Source organism: Schistocerca serialis, chromosome 3, assembly GCF_023864345.2.
Source record: "Schistocerca serialis cubense isolate TAMUIC-IGC-003099 chromosome 3, iqSchSeri2.2, whole genome shotgun sequence".
NCBI lineage: Eukaryota > Metazoa > Arthropoda > Insecta > Orthoptera > Acrididae > Schistocerca > Schistocerca serialis.
Window position 1 is genome coordinate 261,752,502 of NC_064640.1, and position 17,785 is coordinate 261,770,286.

At 38.1% G+C, this 17,785-nt stretch overlaps 1 protein-coding gene across 1 annotated transcript in view; it reads left to right on the forward strand.

Moving 5' to 3' along the window:
* Nucleotides 1–1,849: 1,849 nt before the first annotated feature.
* Nucleotides 1,850–17,785, forward strand: part of LOC126470032 (tRNA-dihydrouridine(20a/20b) synthase [NAD(P)+]-like) — a 46,477-nt gene continuing 30,541 nt past the window's right edge. The window contains exons 1-5 of the mRNA XM_050097521.1: nt 1,850–2,215; nt 2,831–2,952; nt 3,027–3,102; nt 3,862–4,041; nt 6,396–6,604. Coding sequence (XP_049953478.1) covers nt 2,139–2,215; nt 2,831–2,952; nt 3,027–3,102; nt 3,862–4,041; nt 6,396–6,604 — 664 coding nt within the window. The 5' untranslated portion in view covers nt 1,850–2,138. The remainder of the gene's footprint in view (nt 2,216–2,830; nt 2,953–3,026; nt 3,103–3,861; nt 4,042–6,395; nt 6,605–17,785) is intronic.

Genomic DNA, 17,785 nt, shown 5'->3' on the forward strand with positions numbered 1-17,785 from the left:
TTTACAAAATTTCCTCTAAAATATATCCCACAACTAAAGACATATTTAACTTCTCCCTAAACTGCGAGTAATTTTTCACGGCAAAAGTGTTCTGGTTCTTCTTACGGTAGCTTGACTTACTAATACTATACGTTTCTGACTGCAGATGACTCAATCCCGTGTTTACTGCCAGAGGCTGCACAAACATCATGGTCACAGGTTTCCTTCATTAACCTGTACCTGATTTTGATCTTTAAGTAGCGGAGCTTTATGTACTTTCCTCAAGAAGCTTATATCCAATACGGAAGTTTACAAGTAGCTTTGTGGTTTTATATAACATTTCTTTGAATAGACTGAATCTGCCAATAACATGAAGGCTGCTGTAATTATATTTCACAATCCTGGAGATGAAGAAGCATTTACTAATGTATTGCACGGGAGTGGAGAATCAGAAACAGGCTTTGTGATGTATACTAGTTAGTTTAATGAGTCCGTTGTTACAGCAAGAGCTATATTATATTAGTTTTTATGTAGTTTTTGTCTCTGTATGGAATGTTTTTAAAAAAATGGGGCAAGATGTTTCTACAGTGCATAGTCTCAGTAGCAGTGACACAGGAAATTTTCTCGCTAAAGATGGTTTGGATGGAGAAATCGCCAGTCAGTTGCGAACTATGTTAGAAGGATTCAGGATAGTTGATTATTAAGACTTCTTTTGCACCATACAACAGTGTGGGTTTAAAATAAAAACTGTCTGTGCTGTCTGGTTGTCATTTGTGTTTTTGCTGATAACTAAAAAGAAAATGGAAATTACCACTGCTAATGAGTTAAGAAAGTAAAGGCAATTGTCGAAGCACATTTTTTTGTGGTGAGATCCATAACAAAGTAGATGACAGTATGTTTCTTTGACTTGTAAACTTGTAAATGTCTCAGAAATGAGATATTTAAATTGCACATCCAGCAAATGAGACATCCTATATCAGACTGTTCAAAAAAATAAATTTATTATTTCATCAATTTCGATTTTGATGAAATTTGCTGTACATTCCAGATATGAAAATCCTGATATTTGGCATGAGAATTGAAGAACTTTGTGGCAACATTGTTCTTTCCAGAAGTTTCTGGGATAGTAAAGTTTGAGGCATTCAAGGTTAGAAGTCAGGGAGACTGATTTTGATATGTAATCTGAAGTAAGGATTTGTGGGTTAAATAGAAAGCTGTATTCCTTGGCTTCTCGACTGATTTTAATCCTCCTAAAGAAAAGAAAAAAAGTTACTGCCATTTGTAAATAATGTTAATTTTTACGCTAATTCGGATTATCTTTCCTGTATATTGGCTAATTTGGCGATGTAAGTTTTTATTACCACTATATGTTGCAGTGCACAAATTGCAATCACGCTTTTCCATTTGCAAAGGACAGCTGTATCAACATAAGCAAACATGTAATAACCAAATGCAAATATTAGAAATTCCCCAAAAATCTAGGTCAGATTCCCCAAATTTGGGAAGAAAAATTTTCTGATTTCCCGCATAATATGCCATTTTTTCTGATACTCGTCTTCAATAAATTATTGATTATGTTGTTTCATGCTCATAATGTGCTGTTAATCTTCATAAATTTAAATATTTACTCGGAGAAATAGAAAATCACATAATTCGGAAGGCCACAGAAATGTTTTTTGTGTGGCGTGATGCTTTGCTCTACGCATGCCCTCAGCCATTGTTATGTTCAGTCTCGCTTAAGTAATATCTGTATATTAAAGAGTATTTATCTACCCTTTTTAAATTATATTGATTGAAATCTTCTCTATGAAACTCATTTTGGCAATGCTGACTGTAAGTTTTCGCTGCCAGCCACAAGAATGCGCGACGAGCTGCAGACCCGAGCGCGTTCGATTGAGGTTTGCTGTCCCTGGGTCTGAGTTATTGATTTTACTGCAAGTGGCTCATTGCTGCGCAGGACGCTGATGTACGAGCAGGGAGTGCTGTTTCGTGTAACGGCTCTCCAAAATATTTTAAAATTTGAATGTTGTAGGACACTGAAATGCTGTTATAGCGCACTTAACGTAACGCCTGTGGTTATTTTAAGTGAAACCTGTGTTACATTTTGAGTGCGCGCGTGAGACTAATTCTGTTTTGTTGATACCGGCGATGTTCATAGGATGCCTGTTGATATATGTGAGTTGTTTGAGCGGAGAGAGTTGGTGAAGGTCTGCGCGCCGATGGTGAGATACAGCAAGTAAGTATAAAATTCAAACTTGAATTAAGAACAGCTACATCTATAAGAAAAGTACCACCTTAAGGGTATATAATTGCGGTGTCAGGGATGGGGTTGAAATTCGGTGGCTATCTAGTGATTTATGTTTAAGGGTGAAATATCGTTATTAATGAAAATCGTGCACGTTGCTGTAGTACTGGAAATTTCTGTTCGAATTAGTTCGTGATATGGTTGTGCTGTATTAAAGTTGACTCATTTGTATGTCCTGCTTAACTTCTAATCGTATTTTTGAAGAAGATTCTGCAGGAGAATGAGCTATTAACTAGAGATGACGGCTCTTTTTTGTTGAAGGTGATAGTAACTTGATTTCAGAAATTTGTGGCTTAACCCAGCAGTTAATAATTTGAAATAAAGTTTTCCATCTTTCAATTATATGTAGACTACAGTGAATAAATACTTGTATGAAAACACTTCTTGCGTACCTCATTACTTGTAAAACTTAGGCATACATTTTAAGAATTGCGTTCGGCTTCTAATTGGAAATATCATTTTGGCGTGAATTGTAGTTGGAGGCTCATTTTACGTTTCTTTTCTACGTCTTAATACTGCTTTCGTAACTTAAAAAATTATTTTTAGGTTGGCATTCCGCACATTGGTTAGACTTTACAACTGTGACGTGTGTTTCACGCCAATGATACTTGCAGATTCATTTATTAAATCACAAGAAGCAAGAAACAGCGAATTTACAACATTTACAGGTATGCCATTTTTCCATTCGTGAGTAACGATGGTTTTATTTTCTTCTTTGGTATTCACAATTTTTCCTTTCCAGGTGATCAGCCATTGATTGTACAATTTGCAGCAAACAATACATATGATTTTGCCACTGCTGCTGAAATGGTTGCCAGGCAAGTAAACATTTGTGTAATGGGTCACGCTATAAAAGCAGCTGTTCTGGAAGGTTTAAATGTGATGGCGCTCTGGTACATTGTCACTTCAAACAAGGATGTATTTTTGCAACACTTAGTTTAGTGATAGATTCAGCAAAAGTGACAATGATGGTGATAAGAGGTTGCACTGAATTGTTCCTCGTTGTATTTAGCTGTTGACTGGAGAGCTGAGAGGGTAGTATTTCACGATGATGATTTTTTTTTTTTTGTAATGTCAGAGTATAAAATAACCACTCTCATGCCTGTATTTGTTTTCCATTTGCAACTGTGCAATTTTAACACTATTACTTCAGATATTGCATACATTATACTGTAGATGAAAGTTGGTTTATAGTCTGTTGGTTTGTGGTAATCAGTGCAAGAAGATCCCTTACAGTTAGCAATGCTGTTGAAATCTTTCAACTGTGAACCACAAACAGCTACAGGTGGAAACAGAAGCCATTTATGGAGCTGTGACCACACTGAGGTGCCATAAACGTTTACAAAATCACGTTAATAATTTGTTGAGGTGAGTGCATGAAGCTGCTGTATCCAGCCCACTGAAACTGTTGGGATGTTCTTCTGGCGATTCAACTAAAAGTGCTCAACTATACAGCTAATGTTCAAATTTTATTTATTAAAAATGATGTTCAAAATGAAGTTCTATGTAGTAAGGTCGTTTTTCATTGCTTTAATATGTTGTCTTCCCTCTCACAGTACTCTTAATTTTCTTCGTAGATACAGCAATGGTGTGGATTTGAATTGTGGCTGCCCCCAGCGCTGGGCAATCAGTGAATGTGTGGGTGCCTATCTACTTGACAAACCACAGCTTGTGAAAGACATGGTGCTGCAGGTGCGCAACAGGATTCCGCATCCATATTCGGTGTCTGCAAAAATACGCATCAAACATGATATTAGGTAACATGCTTTTATAGAACTATATCCCCACCTTTCCTATATATATGATTCTCTAGAATATGAATAATATTTAGAATTGTTGATTTACGTATACTTGAGAGAATATATGAAGAGCTGTATGCAAGAGACTGAACAGATTGTGAAACTCCCCTCGCCCATATCTTCCCTTCTCACTATTATTAGTTAATGACTCTCAGGTTGTCATACACATTGAATGAGGCAACTTATCAATTTCAAGTGGTAATTATTATTTTCTTAAGCATGCATGTAAGTTTGCCTGTAATAGGAAATACTTTATTTGAACAGTGTACTGTCTAGTTAAACCTGACATTTAAACACTGGAAATACTTTATTTGAACAGTGTACTGTCTAGTTAAACCTGACATTTAAACACTGTACATGTCTGATTGTACCAGTAATTCAGATTAGGTTACTTGCTCCTGTAATTGTTTATTATAGCACAGGGGCATAATGTTTCGAAGTAGTTGATGCACCAGACTAATTGGAAATAAAGGGATCAGTTATAAATATCAATTTGCCTTTTCATCATTTTTAGTATAATTAATGAAAAAGAGTAAGATGGTAACTTGGTGTCATGTAAATTGTAATACATGCCTATTGTTTTAACATCTGTATAGGTGTAGTGATAAACAATCAATAGTAAACATGGCATTTTTAGTGCCTGTTGAGTTTAAACCTAAGCAGAGAATTAGTGTGGTAGTCTGCTAGTTTGACTGAAAATAATAATCTGGTTCAGTGTATTGGAGAGCTGTATTGGACACCATATTGATTCAAAAGTGAGAAAATGTAAATGACAGTAATATAGCATACAACTGTTCTGGCTGCCAAAACATTAAATAAGTGTAACACACAAATAATTTCTGTCCAAAAAGGAAGCGGTAGTGGCGTTGTTTCTAATATACAGAGCTTGCTGCGCGAAAAATTTTATTATTTCTAACAATAATACTAATGAAAGCAATATTTTGTGAAAAATCCAGAGATATCTGAAACATTGTTTCATTGTACTGTGATTTCATTTTACACTATTGAACCCAACAACGCTTCGCAATTCTTAAATATGTATGGGAGTTGGATGTATGTCAATTTCCTCCTCCATGTGCATTACGTCCCTTCTCTCTGACCATCTACTCCTACTGCCCTTTGACCTTCACCCTTGTTAGTTGTTACTACAGATTCAGATTCCTGAGTAGTATTCTGATCATAAGCTGATAAGCCATGAATACAACTCTTATGTTTTCTCTGAAAATTGCGAGGAAGGAAACAAAAAAGCACATTGTTGTGTAAACAATTTTTGTTCAAGAATATGTTCGAGATGTGTGTGGGAGAAACGATTTTTCTAATGGTGTAAATGCCATATTGTAATTTACCTGGCATTGACTGCAAGAAAAAATGAAACTGCATGTATTCATTGCAGAGCAAAGTACGGCATTTTTTTCTAGCAGTCAGTTGTAACAGAACACTTGTACATTTTTATTTAAAAAATGCAGTATATTGCTTATGACCAGCTCAATGTTCATTAGAGTATCGTGTAAAAAATAAGAAATAAATTGGTCAAATACTTTTAAAGATTTTTGGTAACAACTTTTCTCCTTTATGTACTAAATATGTATTTATATATTATAGGGTGGTGCTCCATAGATATATAAAAATGCGTGTATTTGAACGCAGAATTTGAGTATCAGATTTAAGATTTTGAGCATTTGAACATTTACATTTTTATTTGTATAGATTAATCCACTGTTTTCTTTCTTACATTGCTTATATCTAATATAAAGTATTTGTAAGTCCTGTTCACTAAACGTAACATTCGTAATGAGTTTAATGTGGAAGTAAGTGACAAATTTAGTGTCTTTTACGTAAGTATCTTACCTAATTTCTGATACTATAATGCATTTTGGGCATATACACTGTTATAAAACATCTATATGTCAAAAATAGAATGTTTTGTGTGTGGAGGATAGGAAGGGAATTACAATGTAATGAGGTTTATTAGTGTCCCATGTCATTAGTTGATTTGTTGTATATTCTCCTCAATTTCTAGATTTGTGATTCAGTTTATTTTTGTTATTGCAGTTTCACTTTTTGTCATTCATCTTGCAGTAGTTTTGATTGTGGAAAGTTTTCAACTTTCTCGGGTGGTGATCAAAATGGAAGGTATTGAGCGCATATTATATAATTCTTATGAAGTGCAGAGGCCATAAATTTCTACTTGAAAAAGTATCACCATGTTGGAAAGAGTTTTTGGTAATTATCTCGACAGTAGATACGGAACTTACTTGATATCAATATTTTATATTGGGTTAATTACTGAAACATATGTTTAAATTTCGCAGGTTGACAGTTGAACTCTGTAGAACTTTGGAAGCTGCTGGATTGTCATTTATAACAGTTCATGCTCGAACTGTGGAACAAAGAAACCAGCCAATCAATCAAGAAAGCTTGAAACTGATTTCACATTCCATTAGAATACCAGTAGTGGCAAATGGTGATGTCAGGACATTGGCTGACGCTGAGGAACTGCGAGAAACTACAAGGTGCAAAGGTATGTAAAAATAAAAATTCACACGGCTTAGGATTGGGTTAAGCACTTGTCAGAAACTTGTACCTAAGTTACAAGAAAAGTGAAGAAAAGGTGAGATACGAGGTACTGGCAGAAGTAAAGCTGTGAGGACGGGGCAAGAGTTGTGCTTAGATAGCTCAGATGGTAGAGCACTTGCCTGCAAAACACAAAGGTCCCAAGTTCGAGTCTTGGTCTGACACAGTTTTAATCTGCCGGGAAGTTTCAAGAAAAGAAAAGCTGCAGTGTTGAAAAGTTTAACTTTATATAAAAGTGCTTTGTCCAGATAGTCTGTTTGGTGTAATGTGTAATTTCCAATGAATATACCGTTGCTGGTAAAATTATGGGAAGTCGTCAATTAGGATGCTCTAGATGGCAAATTGAAGTTCCTGCTCTACATCAGATATCATAGAAATGTAGTTTATGCCACAGCATTGTCAATGTCTATTTCCCACTCACCTGTATGACTTGTAATTTGTTTTTCGCGATGTCATGTAATCTGTTACACAAGAGTAAAATTCCCAACACACTTACAGGATAGAAACTCTCACACAAGGCTCTGCATAAAGTGAAAGGATTGGGGAACTGCTTGCTTGCTATGTTAGCTTAGAAACACATGTAATACTGTATGTCAAGAAAAGAACCCAGAAAACAATGGCAGAACAGCCTCACAAGAAAACTTGATGCATCACTGTTCTTTGTATAGGATTGACACAACATGTTTTGTATGTTAATACTAGCTGGATGTACCAAAATAAAAGTATTTAAGATGGATTAAATATAAGGAGATGGCAGGGTTGTTGCATGTACGACTAAGGAATTGTCAATGACGGCACTTACAGGACAGTGAGAAAATAAATTCCAAAAATGGCTACTCAGGAGCTGGAAGGTATGAAGAAAATGTTTGTATCATTCCCCAGATGAATGTTTGAAAGCTGCCCGTTCCACCTAATCTGGGAGCAAAAATTGCCTCACGTTGTGATTTCAGCCTGCACAAAGAACATGTGCTAAATAGTGTGTTCATGAACGTAAGCAAGAGCTATATAATATCTGGGACAAATTGTTTAACTGGAGGCAATGCTTGTCTCAACACTTCAGATTTTAGTACTTAAGAATACAATGTAAATGAGATTGCGCAAATACTGAGACCACAGTGCATTATTAATCACACAAAAACAGTGAGTAAAAGACATATTCCTACCTAGAATTCTGTAGTAGGATCATTAAGAAGGAAAGTCGTGCAATTCATTCTTTCAATACTGAATGGTTGGGTCAGCACAGATATTTAAACTAAAATGGCTTTATTTTTCTTCAACATCTACAGGAATGAGGTAGAACAAGCAGAGGAGAAAAACTGTTAGATTCAGTGAAGAGGCTCAGAACTATTGCAAGGTAGAATGGGACTGGTAGATGAAATACCTAACATGCAGAATAGATTCTGCAGTCGCTATGAAAACTAGAAAGCGCTGCAGAATGCAGAGATGGAAGAGAGTGGATTGAAATAATTTGGTTAAAACTGTAAAAAATGTGTGAATCTTCAGTGAGTCCCAATATTTATAGTATCCTTTCCTGTACTGTACTGAAAATGATGTAATTGCTCAGCCACTGATTGAATTAATAAATGGCTGTGTACTTTTGAATTCAGAGATTCCCAAAAAGAGGTGCCCATAGAACCAGTTTAAAGACAAATGCAACCCATTGAAGTCTCAAATTGCAGGCCTCTCTGCAATGTGAATTCTGGCTAAGGCAGTGCAATGTATGATGAAATGCTAAGTATAATGTTATTTTGAAGGTGGTTACCTCTTCCTTGATATAGTGTCATGTTCCATGCTTAGGTTTCCCAATGGCTTAAGTGACTTGGTTCTACAAAAGATTCAGCTGGTCGACACATGTGACATGAAGATTTTGGTTTGGCTGGGAGGAATCTTTGAGGTAATCATGGCCAGAGAGGAAGATGGCTAGAAAATTCACAAACTTAAAAGCATATAGGTTACTAAGAGTGTAGTAGAAACAATGTTGATGGGACCACTCCATAACAACTTCGAATGTTTTCACAGTGAATTATTAAGTCTAAGCATAGACATTGGAGTCTCATTGTTCCATACAATTAAAGAGCAACAAAAAAAATCTAAGTAACAAGGAGATGCTATGGTACGTTTCTGCAAATGCTACTAAGAATGTGTAAAAACTGACCGATTTGCCTCTTGTTGCTTGGTTACTATTACTTTAATCCCAAATTCTGTGCCTGTCATGTACAAGAGGAAGGGAAGGATTCCTTTGATAGGCAGTTGTCTGTGATATATGAAGTATATTAAATTGAACTTTCGGTTTGCGGCAATAAATTTATTAATTTTGAGGTACAAAGTAGTCTCCTAGGTAATGCGCACAGTTCTGCCACCACTCCTGCCGTTGTTGTAAACACTTATGGACCGTATCTTTTGGAGTGGCGATTAACATTCTGCATGATATCTTCTCTTTCCTTGAACTATATTCCTTTCACGGGCATTTTCAGCTTGAGAACCAACCAAAATTCACACACAGCATGTCTGTGGAATAGGGAGCATGGCTAACTACTGTTTGGCGATGAAAGTCTGCTCCATTGTCAGCAGTTTAGGTAAAAATTTTGTGGACATTTTAGTGGTGCAGAAATTGTTGGTCAGAATTGAATTTACTCATTTGCAAGTTCTCAGTGTGGTAAGTGTTCCATGACAGTTCACACATTCTCATTGACACAATTTTGAATGGAGTGTCTTCCTGTTTGTGGTTCCCTTTCCATTGATGTGTGGCCATCTGTGAAGTATTTGCGCTACCCCTTTATATGTGAATCATCCCACGACATATCTTGCAAATGGTTTCCTCTTGGGTATCGCCAAGCTTTTGGTAACCTTTGATGCAGTATTATTTTCAGTTTGAGTGGGCATTTCACAACTTACTGGAATCCAGTGGGTGCTCCCTACATGTGCTCATTCACAGGCTGGCTGCCAGCAACTGACACTTCTTGCTAGCAAGAAAAAATTCACAACTGCAAATGTATGTCCCCTATCACATCTATGCTGAAGGAAGTCTCCTGTGTTTCTTTGTTTTATGACAGATAGGATTGATACGCCGTGAACGCACCTCATTTGCCTACTGTTCTCTCATCTTTTCTCTCACACCTTCAGTACATTATTCTAAAAAGTGGTAGTTCAGCACTTTTTAAAAAAACTAGTTGTTTGTGTGATTTTACTGCTGCTTTTGTGCTCTGGCTTGCAGCAAGTGTAATGCTACAACCACACAAGTGTTCATCACCCAGTGGCTCTGCCTTGTTTCAATCAACACATGCAGCTCTGTCAGTGCTGGCCACATGGTCTTTTTCCTCACACATAGTGAAGTCCAGAGAGATCCAGTCACAAGTCATAGCAAGCTGCAGTAAAATTTACTGTGTGCAGTATGAACTTTGAATATTTCTTTGAATAAGAAAGTGATCCTTGTATTGTGTGCTGTAATAGTTGTTTATGGGTGTTAACAATGACAGCATGAGAGAAATACTGAATTCATCTGATATTGAGATGTCAAAGACAGAACGTGTGCTGCTACACAGCAAGTTAAAGGCAAATCTGGGCAAGTTTTCGGAATGCTATGAGGCATCTGTTAACTTATTTGAAATTATTTTGAGCATAGTCAAATACAAAATTTCCAAAAGTAACACACCCAGTAATGCTTGGAATATTGCAATTTCTTGTTGACATTGTATAGCTTTAAGTTAAGCTATATTAGATATTATATCTATTTATCTGTACCAGTGTAATCATGACAAGTTTGTTTATAAGGTGAATTCTGTATGCAGGTCTGGTGCTTGGTACCATTCTCTGGACATCATGCATGCAATATCGTGAACTGACAAATACTTAAGAGCTGAAATTGCTTTTAAGAATTTATTTTGACTATGATTGGCTTCAACAACACTTTGCTGTCATTTTCAGATCTGCTATAGGACAACACACACACACACACACACACACACACACACACACACACACACACACACAACCATTTGTAAACATATTTTCTGTGCCAGTGGTAATGAATACATAAATATAATATTATAAATATAGGTAACATAATTCATTTTTCAAAATTATGGCATATATTTTGAGTGTTGAAAATTTAAATAGTTCGGAAATGCAAGCTTTCCCAGCTGGTAGATCACAACCAGTCAGCATGTCATTGATAAAAGTACTAGTTGCAAACATGTTGGCATGCAACTTTCGCTTATTACATGCAGCCACACGCATGCTTGTTTGAAGCTGTACTGGATTGTGTGCTGTGACAGTCAACCTACATCTTATGTCCACTAGATGGCAGCGTGGTAACAGATGTTACTGTTTCCATTTACATAGTTAAGATTCACCCATAAGAAATTTGTGTATTAAGATAGTCCAGATATAAAGTTTAAAAAAAAATTGCAGACATTTTATAAAGATTATACAGTAGCAATAGCTTTTAATATACAAACTTTCATAAAGGAGCAGTATTGTTATTCAAGTAATAGACTGCTAAAACAAATTCTGCAGTGTATGTCATTAATGGCGGCTGCAGTGTAACACGTGTTAAGTTCGGCTTGTGAAATTTAGTTGAATTCGAAGGTGTTCTCGCAGGTGGTGTTGTCTAGTACAAGTGGAAATCGTGAAAACAACAGTGTTCTGTGCGGTAGTGCTATTTTTTTTCTGTGCTCTGCCAATATCTTCGAGAAAATGGTAAACAGAAGAGTGAACAGCAGTGCGTCCAGCAGCGGGGAAGCAGCAGGTGCGGTGGGCCCGCTCTTGGCGGAAGGTGCGGCCGCGGCTCCCGGTATAGCGGAGCTGGTCCGCTCTGAGGTAAACGCTGCGCTTCGCGATAAAAACAATCTCGATCTGATAGCAGGTACTATATCAGATACTGTAACGGCAGCAGTATTGGCCAAAATGCGTGAAACTGTTGAGGCCAATACTGCCGAAATTACAGCACTAAAAAAGTCTGTGTCTGAATACGAGAAAAAGGCACGAGAGTTGGAAGTGAAACTATCTGCCGCAACTGACGAACTAGAACAGTACCAAAGGCGAAATAGTCTACGACTGTTTGGAGTAGTAGAAAATAAGGAAGAAGACACGGACAACCTGCTTATACAGGTTGCGCGTGAAAAATTAGGCGTTGAAGTGACAAAGGCAGACATTGACAGGAGCCATCGGGTGGGACGTAAACTACCAGGTGCCACCAAACCTCGTCCAATAATAATTAAATTTGTCTCGTACCGAAAAAGGGCCGAGATCTTTACCCAGAAGAAGAAGTTAGCAAGGACAGGGCTTACAATAAGGGAAGATCTGACACACGAACGGCTAAAGATTTTAAACAGTGCCATATCCCATTTCGGTCTTCAGAATGTGTGGACTCAGGATGGCAGAGTAATCATTAAGACAGCACCTGGAAAGAAGACAGTCACAAACATGACAGAACTGAATAGTATTAAGTGAAGCTATTCGAGCCAAAAGTGCAAACTTAACACCATTTGCAATTGTAACAGCCCCAATACTCAGATATAGTCTTGTAATTTTATTAATTTTTTAATTATACCCATATTTGTACCTTCAACTAATTGTTTTTGTAACTGTATTAACTTTTCACTATTTTGTTGTGTCTGTAGCTCTAACCATTACTTAATTTTAGTTACTACTAATACTTTTTTCATTTTCTCAGTTGATTCTCTTCTGTTCTGAAATAGTTCTATTGCAATTATTAGTCTCTCCTTTAGTTCATTAATCACCCATCTCTTCGGTTTAAATTGTTCATAACAAAATCACTATCAGTATCACTTTAGCCAATTTCAATCTAATTGTAGCTTCCTACGATAATCACTACCAGTATCACTTTAGTAAATTTCAATTTAATTCTAGCTTCCTACGATAATCTATTAATTATTAAGCTTACTTCTCTCTGCTGGCAGCATCGGCCTCTTAAATCACTCCCTTCTCCCTTATTTCCACACTAAGCTGTTTCAAATACGCTAATTACATTTCTCCTCTTACGACAGAGGATACACAGTGACACACAGCCGTCACTATTTTGGTCATATTCTCCTTGCACCGAATACCACTAATCCATTTTCTATACTCCCGCAACCTCAGGAAATCTTTAGCAGTCACCGTTCTTTCGGCACTCGCAGTGTCACAAACAGGGCGCGCAAAATCTCGGACACCCCTGTGTTATGTCACTTGGCGGAAGCAGCGGCCAGTGCCCCTCGCGGCAGGTAGTGCCTAACAAAGGGACAAACCAGTCTGCCACCCCACTCCAGGCTGCTCAACGGAACGCGTCAGAGCTTTTAGCAGCTCACTGCAACATCCGGTCTTTACCTGCGCATTACGAAGAACTTAGCCTCCTCTTCAACCAACTAAACTACCACGTAATCCTCTTATCCGAAACGTGGTTGAAACCACACATATCCTCTGCATCTTTTCATCTCCCAGGGTACACATTTCTTAGAGCAGACAGGTCAAAAAAGCGAGGTGGCGGGGTTGGCGCGTATATACGAACAGAGCTCAAAGCGAAAGTCTTATGTACGTCAAATCCTGCTGAAGAAAGAGGCTGAATTCATGTTCATTGAAATAAATATACAAAGTCGGAAATTCTTGACTTGCGTCGTGTACAAGCCGCCAAAAATAAGCTCAATGAGTTCCTTCCAGTCGGAATTACATTCACTTCAGTGTCAATACGAACATGTCATCGTAATGGGTGACTTGAACATAGACCTGCTAAGAGACACTCCCTCCGCAATAAACCTAAGAAGACTGTTTAGTTGCAATAGCATGAACATTCTTCCATTACAACCTACACACCATACGGCGCACAGTCATACTCTTATAGACGTAATCGCAACGAAACAGACTGACAAAGTAAGAGATGTTGGTCAAACATCGGCCCCTGGCCTCTCAGCACATGATGTAATATTCCTGGCCTACTCTGTGCAGCCCCCAAGGATCAAATCGCATTACATAACTTGTAGGAACATGAAACGTATTGACCTTGACGCTCTAACAGCCGATTGCTCAGAAATCTCATGGCATCAAATAATCAGAAAACCCACAATCGACGGCAAAATTAATGAACTTGGTGATGAACTCACTGCCCTCTATGACAAACATGCACCTGTGCGCACAATCCGTGTAAGAAAATCTCCTGCTCCATGGCTGACAGCTGAATTACGTCAAATGATGACTAATAGGGATGCTGCCCACAGGCGTTTCAAGGCAGATCCGAAACCCGAGCGTTTCGAAGAATATAGAAAGCTACGGAACAGAGTGAAACAATGCATTCGCAATGCTAAAATCAGGCACGCTCGCTCCCTTGTATGCAGCAATCTGACGCCCACGACTCTATGGAAGAATCTCCGTAGCTTGGGGGGCGGAAAAGCAAAATCGGAAACTACTTTTCATGTGTCAGCTAACGAATTAAATGAATTCTTCTCTGCACCTCTGAATACCAGCACAGCTGATAATTACCGTCCACAAGAATCCCCAAACAGGATAACTAACAATGATACCTTCCATCTAAAACATGTAACAACAAATACGGCAAGAAAAGCAGTAATGAGAATCTCTTCTGATGCAATAGGCAACGACAGTATCGGTATAACCATGATTCAGAATATTGCCGATATCTTAGTACCTGTCTTAACTGACATATTTAATTTTTCCCTCGTGAACGGAATATATCCCACTGCATGGAAAAGAAGCCTAATTCGATCCATCCCTAAGATCGAAAACCCGCAACTGCCTAGTGATTACCGACCAATTAGCATACTGCCTGCTGTTTCCAAAGCACTTGAATATATTGTTCATGACCAAATCACTGAACACTTGCATGAATTCAGCCTATATGACAAATTTCAATCCGGTTTCCGTAAACATCACAGCACAAACACTGCTCTAATTAGAGTAACCAATGACCTGAAATATGCCATCGACAATCGAATGGCAACAATATTGACGCTACTGGACTTCAGCAAAGCTTTTGACACTGTTAACTTTGACATATTGCTCAGAAAAATGCAACAGCTTAATTTCTCCGATAGTGCAATGAGATGGTTTGAAAGCTACTTAAAAGACAAACAGCAATGTGTTGTCTGCGTAAATGAAAAATCTTCCTGGAAACATGTTTCCTCGGGAGTGTCACAAGGATCAGTCTTAGGACCACTTTTGTTTTCTTTATATGTCAACGCTATTTCGTCGGTTCTGTCCTCCTGTAAATATCATTTCTATGCCGACGACCTCCAGCTCTACCTAAGCGTCAGACCTGAAGATGTAAACACTGCAATCGCTCAGATGAATGATCTGTCTTCAGTAGTGACATGGGCGAAAAACCTGGGGCTTAAACTAAATGCAAAAAAGACGCAAGTAATCTTAATAGCCCATCAGAAATTAATAAGTTCAGATTTCCGCGAACGGCTACCTCCTATTCTGCTCGACGGTACTCCAATGCCATATCAGAAAACAGTGAAGAACTTGGGTGTAACTTTGGATGAGCATCTCAACTGGGCGGAGAATACAGTCGCAGTGTGCCGAAAGACGTCTGCTTGTCTCTATGCTCTCAAAAAGTTTCGGAACATATTTCCACAGGACTTGAAACGCCAGCTCGTGCAAGCACTCGTTCTACCGAACCTCCACTATTGTGATGTGATTCAACAAGGCATGAGTAGTGAAAACAAAAGACGGCTGGAGCTAACCATGAATGCCTGTGTGCGTTACACCTGCAACATTCGCCGATATGATCATGTTAGTGCTTCATACTCCGAGCTAGGGTGGCTGCGGCCGGACAAATTGCGTGACTACCACACTCTGTCTACTCCACCGACTCCTCGTCGCGCAAGCACCCCAGTACCTTGCTTCAGAGATTAAAAACCTGTCATGTCATCATAATCGAAACACGAGGTCACTCTTATTTGGTATCCTAACTGTGCCCACTCACAAAACAAAAACTTTTGCAAACTCCTTCTCAGTTGCCGCTGTCCGCCTCTGGAACAAACTGCCCCTTACCTTGCGCAAAATTCGATCTCCTGCTGCTTTTAAGAAGAAGTTGAAGCATTTCCTACTATCATCCTCATAAAGTTCTCCACAAAATTAATTTACCAAGCCAATCCTCTCATCTGTCAAATAGCAAAGCTAGCGTCTCCTATCTTGCTCCTGAGATGCCTTCCTCTTCATCTATCTCTATTAGCCACGCAATCTTCTTTTCCTTTATATTTCCTTAATTATGTTTCATCATGTCTCTATTCTTCTCCTCCCTTCACCGTGAGTCTCCCTCATACTCCCTGCTGCCAGCACTCCTATCTAAAATCTGTCTCTTCAATAATGTCTAATTATAACAGTACTTGTGACCTAAGAATATAAACTCTATATGTATGTATTTTTCCAGGTGTACCTGTCAAATTGTTTATTTCACTTTTTGTACTAGATGTAGTTTAACATGCCTACTAAAACATATGAATGTAAAATAAGTAGAATGCCTGGTTAGATGTAAGAGAGGGCCTGATGGCCCTAATCTTGCCAGGTTAAATAAATCAATAAATAAATTAATAGGATTTAATAAAATTTTAATCTTGTCTCTGCATATCGTGAGTACTGTAAGATTTTTGATAAATGAACAGTATAGTATTGAGTTAGTGTAAAAGTTTTTAGCATTTTTGTTTTGCTTGTTGGTCTCTGGTTGCCATGGATTTATTTATTGATTGGTGTTTTATTTGTAATTCACTGTTGATATAATGGGGAGTGACAGGTGAAGAAATCTAAACATTTCTGACGTCATCTTCTGTTTGAGTATAATAGAGGGATGACAGCAGCAGAGGCATACATACATTTGTGCTGCGTATGGGGATAATTCCACTGGACAAGGCACAGCAAGAAAATAGTTTTCTCATTTTGAACAGGATTGTTTTGACATTAGCGACTCTTCATGTTCAGGAAGACCTTTGGGTTTGAAGAAGATTACTTAAATGCATTAATGCAGTGATCCACATCGGTGTACTCGAGAACTGACAAATATGACACTGTGATCATTCCACCATTGTGTGACATTTGCATGCAATGGGGAAGGTTCAAAAATCAGGTGTGCGAGTACCACATGCTTCACACCAAAATTACAAAAATCAGCAGGTGGCCACATGTGCATCTCTGATTGTCCATCAATTGGCTCGCGAACACTGACCATTCCTATCCTGTATTGTCACTGGTGGTGTGAAATTGTCTTTATGCTAAAATAACGAAAAGAAAAAAATGGAAGAGTCCAAACAAAGAAGCAACTCCCCGTACAGAGACCTGCATGCATCGACAAAAGGCAATGTTATGCATTTGTTGGAACAGTGGAAGTGTGGTGTACTAAAAATTGCTCCCTCAAGGTGTAACCATCACTGCTGACAATTTGTCAACAACTAAGTGTCTTGCAGACCCAATCAAAGGACAATGACCAGGAAGACTGCATGAAGTGGTGCTACTTGATGATAATGCCCGCCTGTATTCTGCTAGACTGACAAAAAACACTATACTGGAATTGGGTTGGGAAGTCATTCTACACCCACTGTATTCACACATTCATGCACCCTCAGATTTCACCTTTTCCGCTCTGTCGAACAACCCTCAAGGAACTTCCTTTCTGAATAAAAATGCACTTGGAACATAGCTTGTCGAGTTCTTTGTCTCAAAACCATGTGATTTTTTAAGTCATGGAATCAAAAAGTTACCCCAGCATTGGGAGGCTGTTGTAAATAGTGGAGTATATATATTATTGGTGTTAAAGTCTCTGTATCTGTTTGTTAAACTTATGGGAAAATGCTATGTACTTATGCACCAACTTAAGGGAGGCAGCATTTATTATCATGATTTGTCAGTTTTATTTACAAAGCAATCTTACCTTGACAGTAACAGTTCTCAGTAGAGTGAAATAATTAAAACATATACATCAAGCCCCATTTCGTGTTACGTCAAATAGTGATGTATAAAACATTCAGTTTTCAGTATCTAGCCTTGTTGGCTCGCGGTAAGGTAACTGGCATTTCTTACGGTGAATATTGCTCTTAGTGCGATGGATAATACCCTAAGATAGTAAGATTTTCAAGTAGGCATGGAGCACTGGATATTATTTTACTCCATACTGTACACCAGC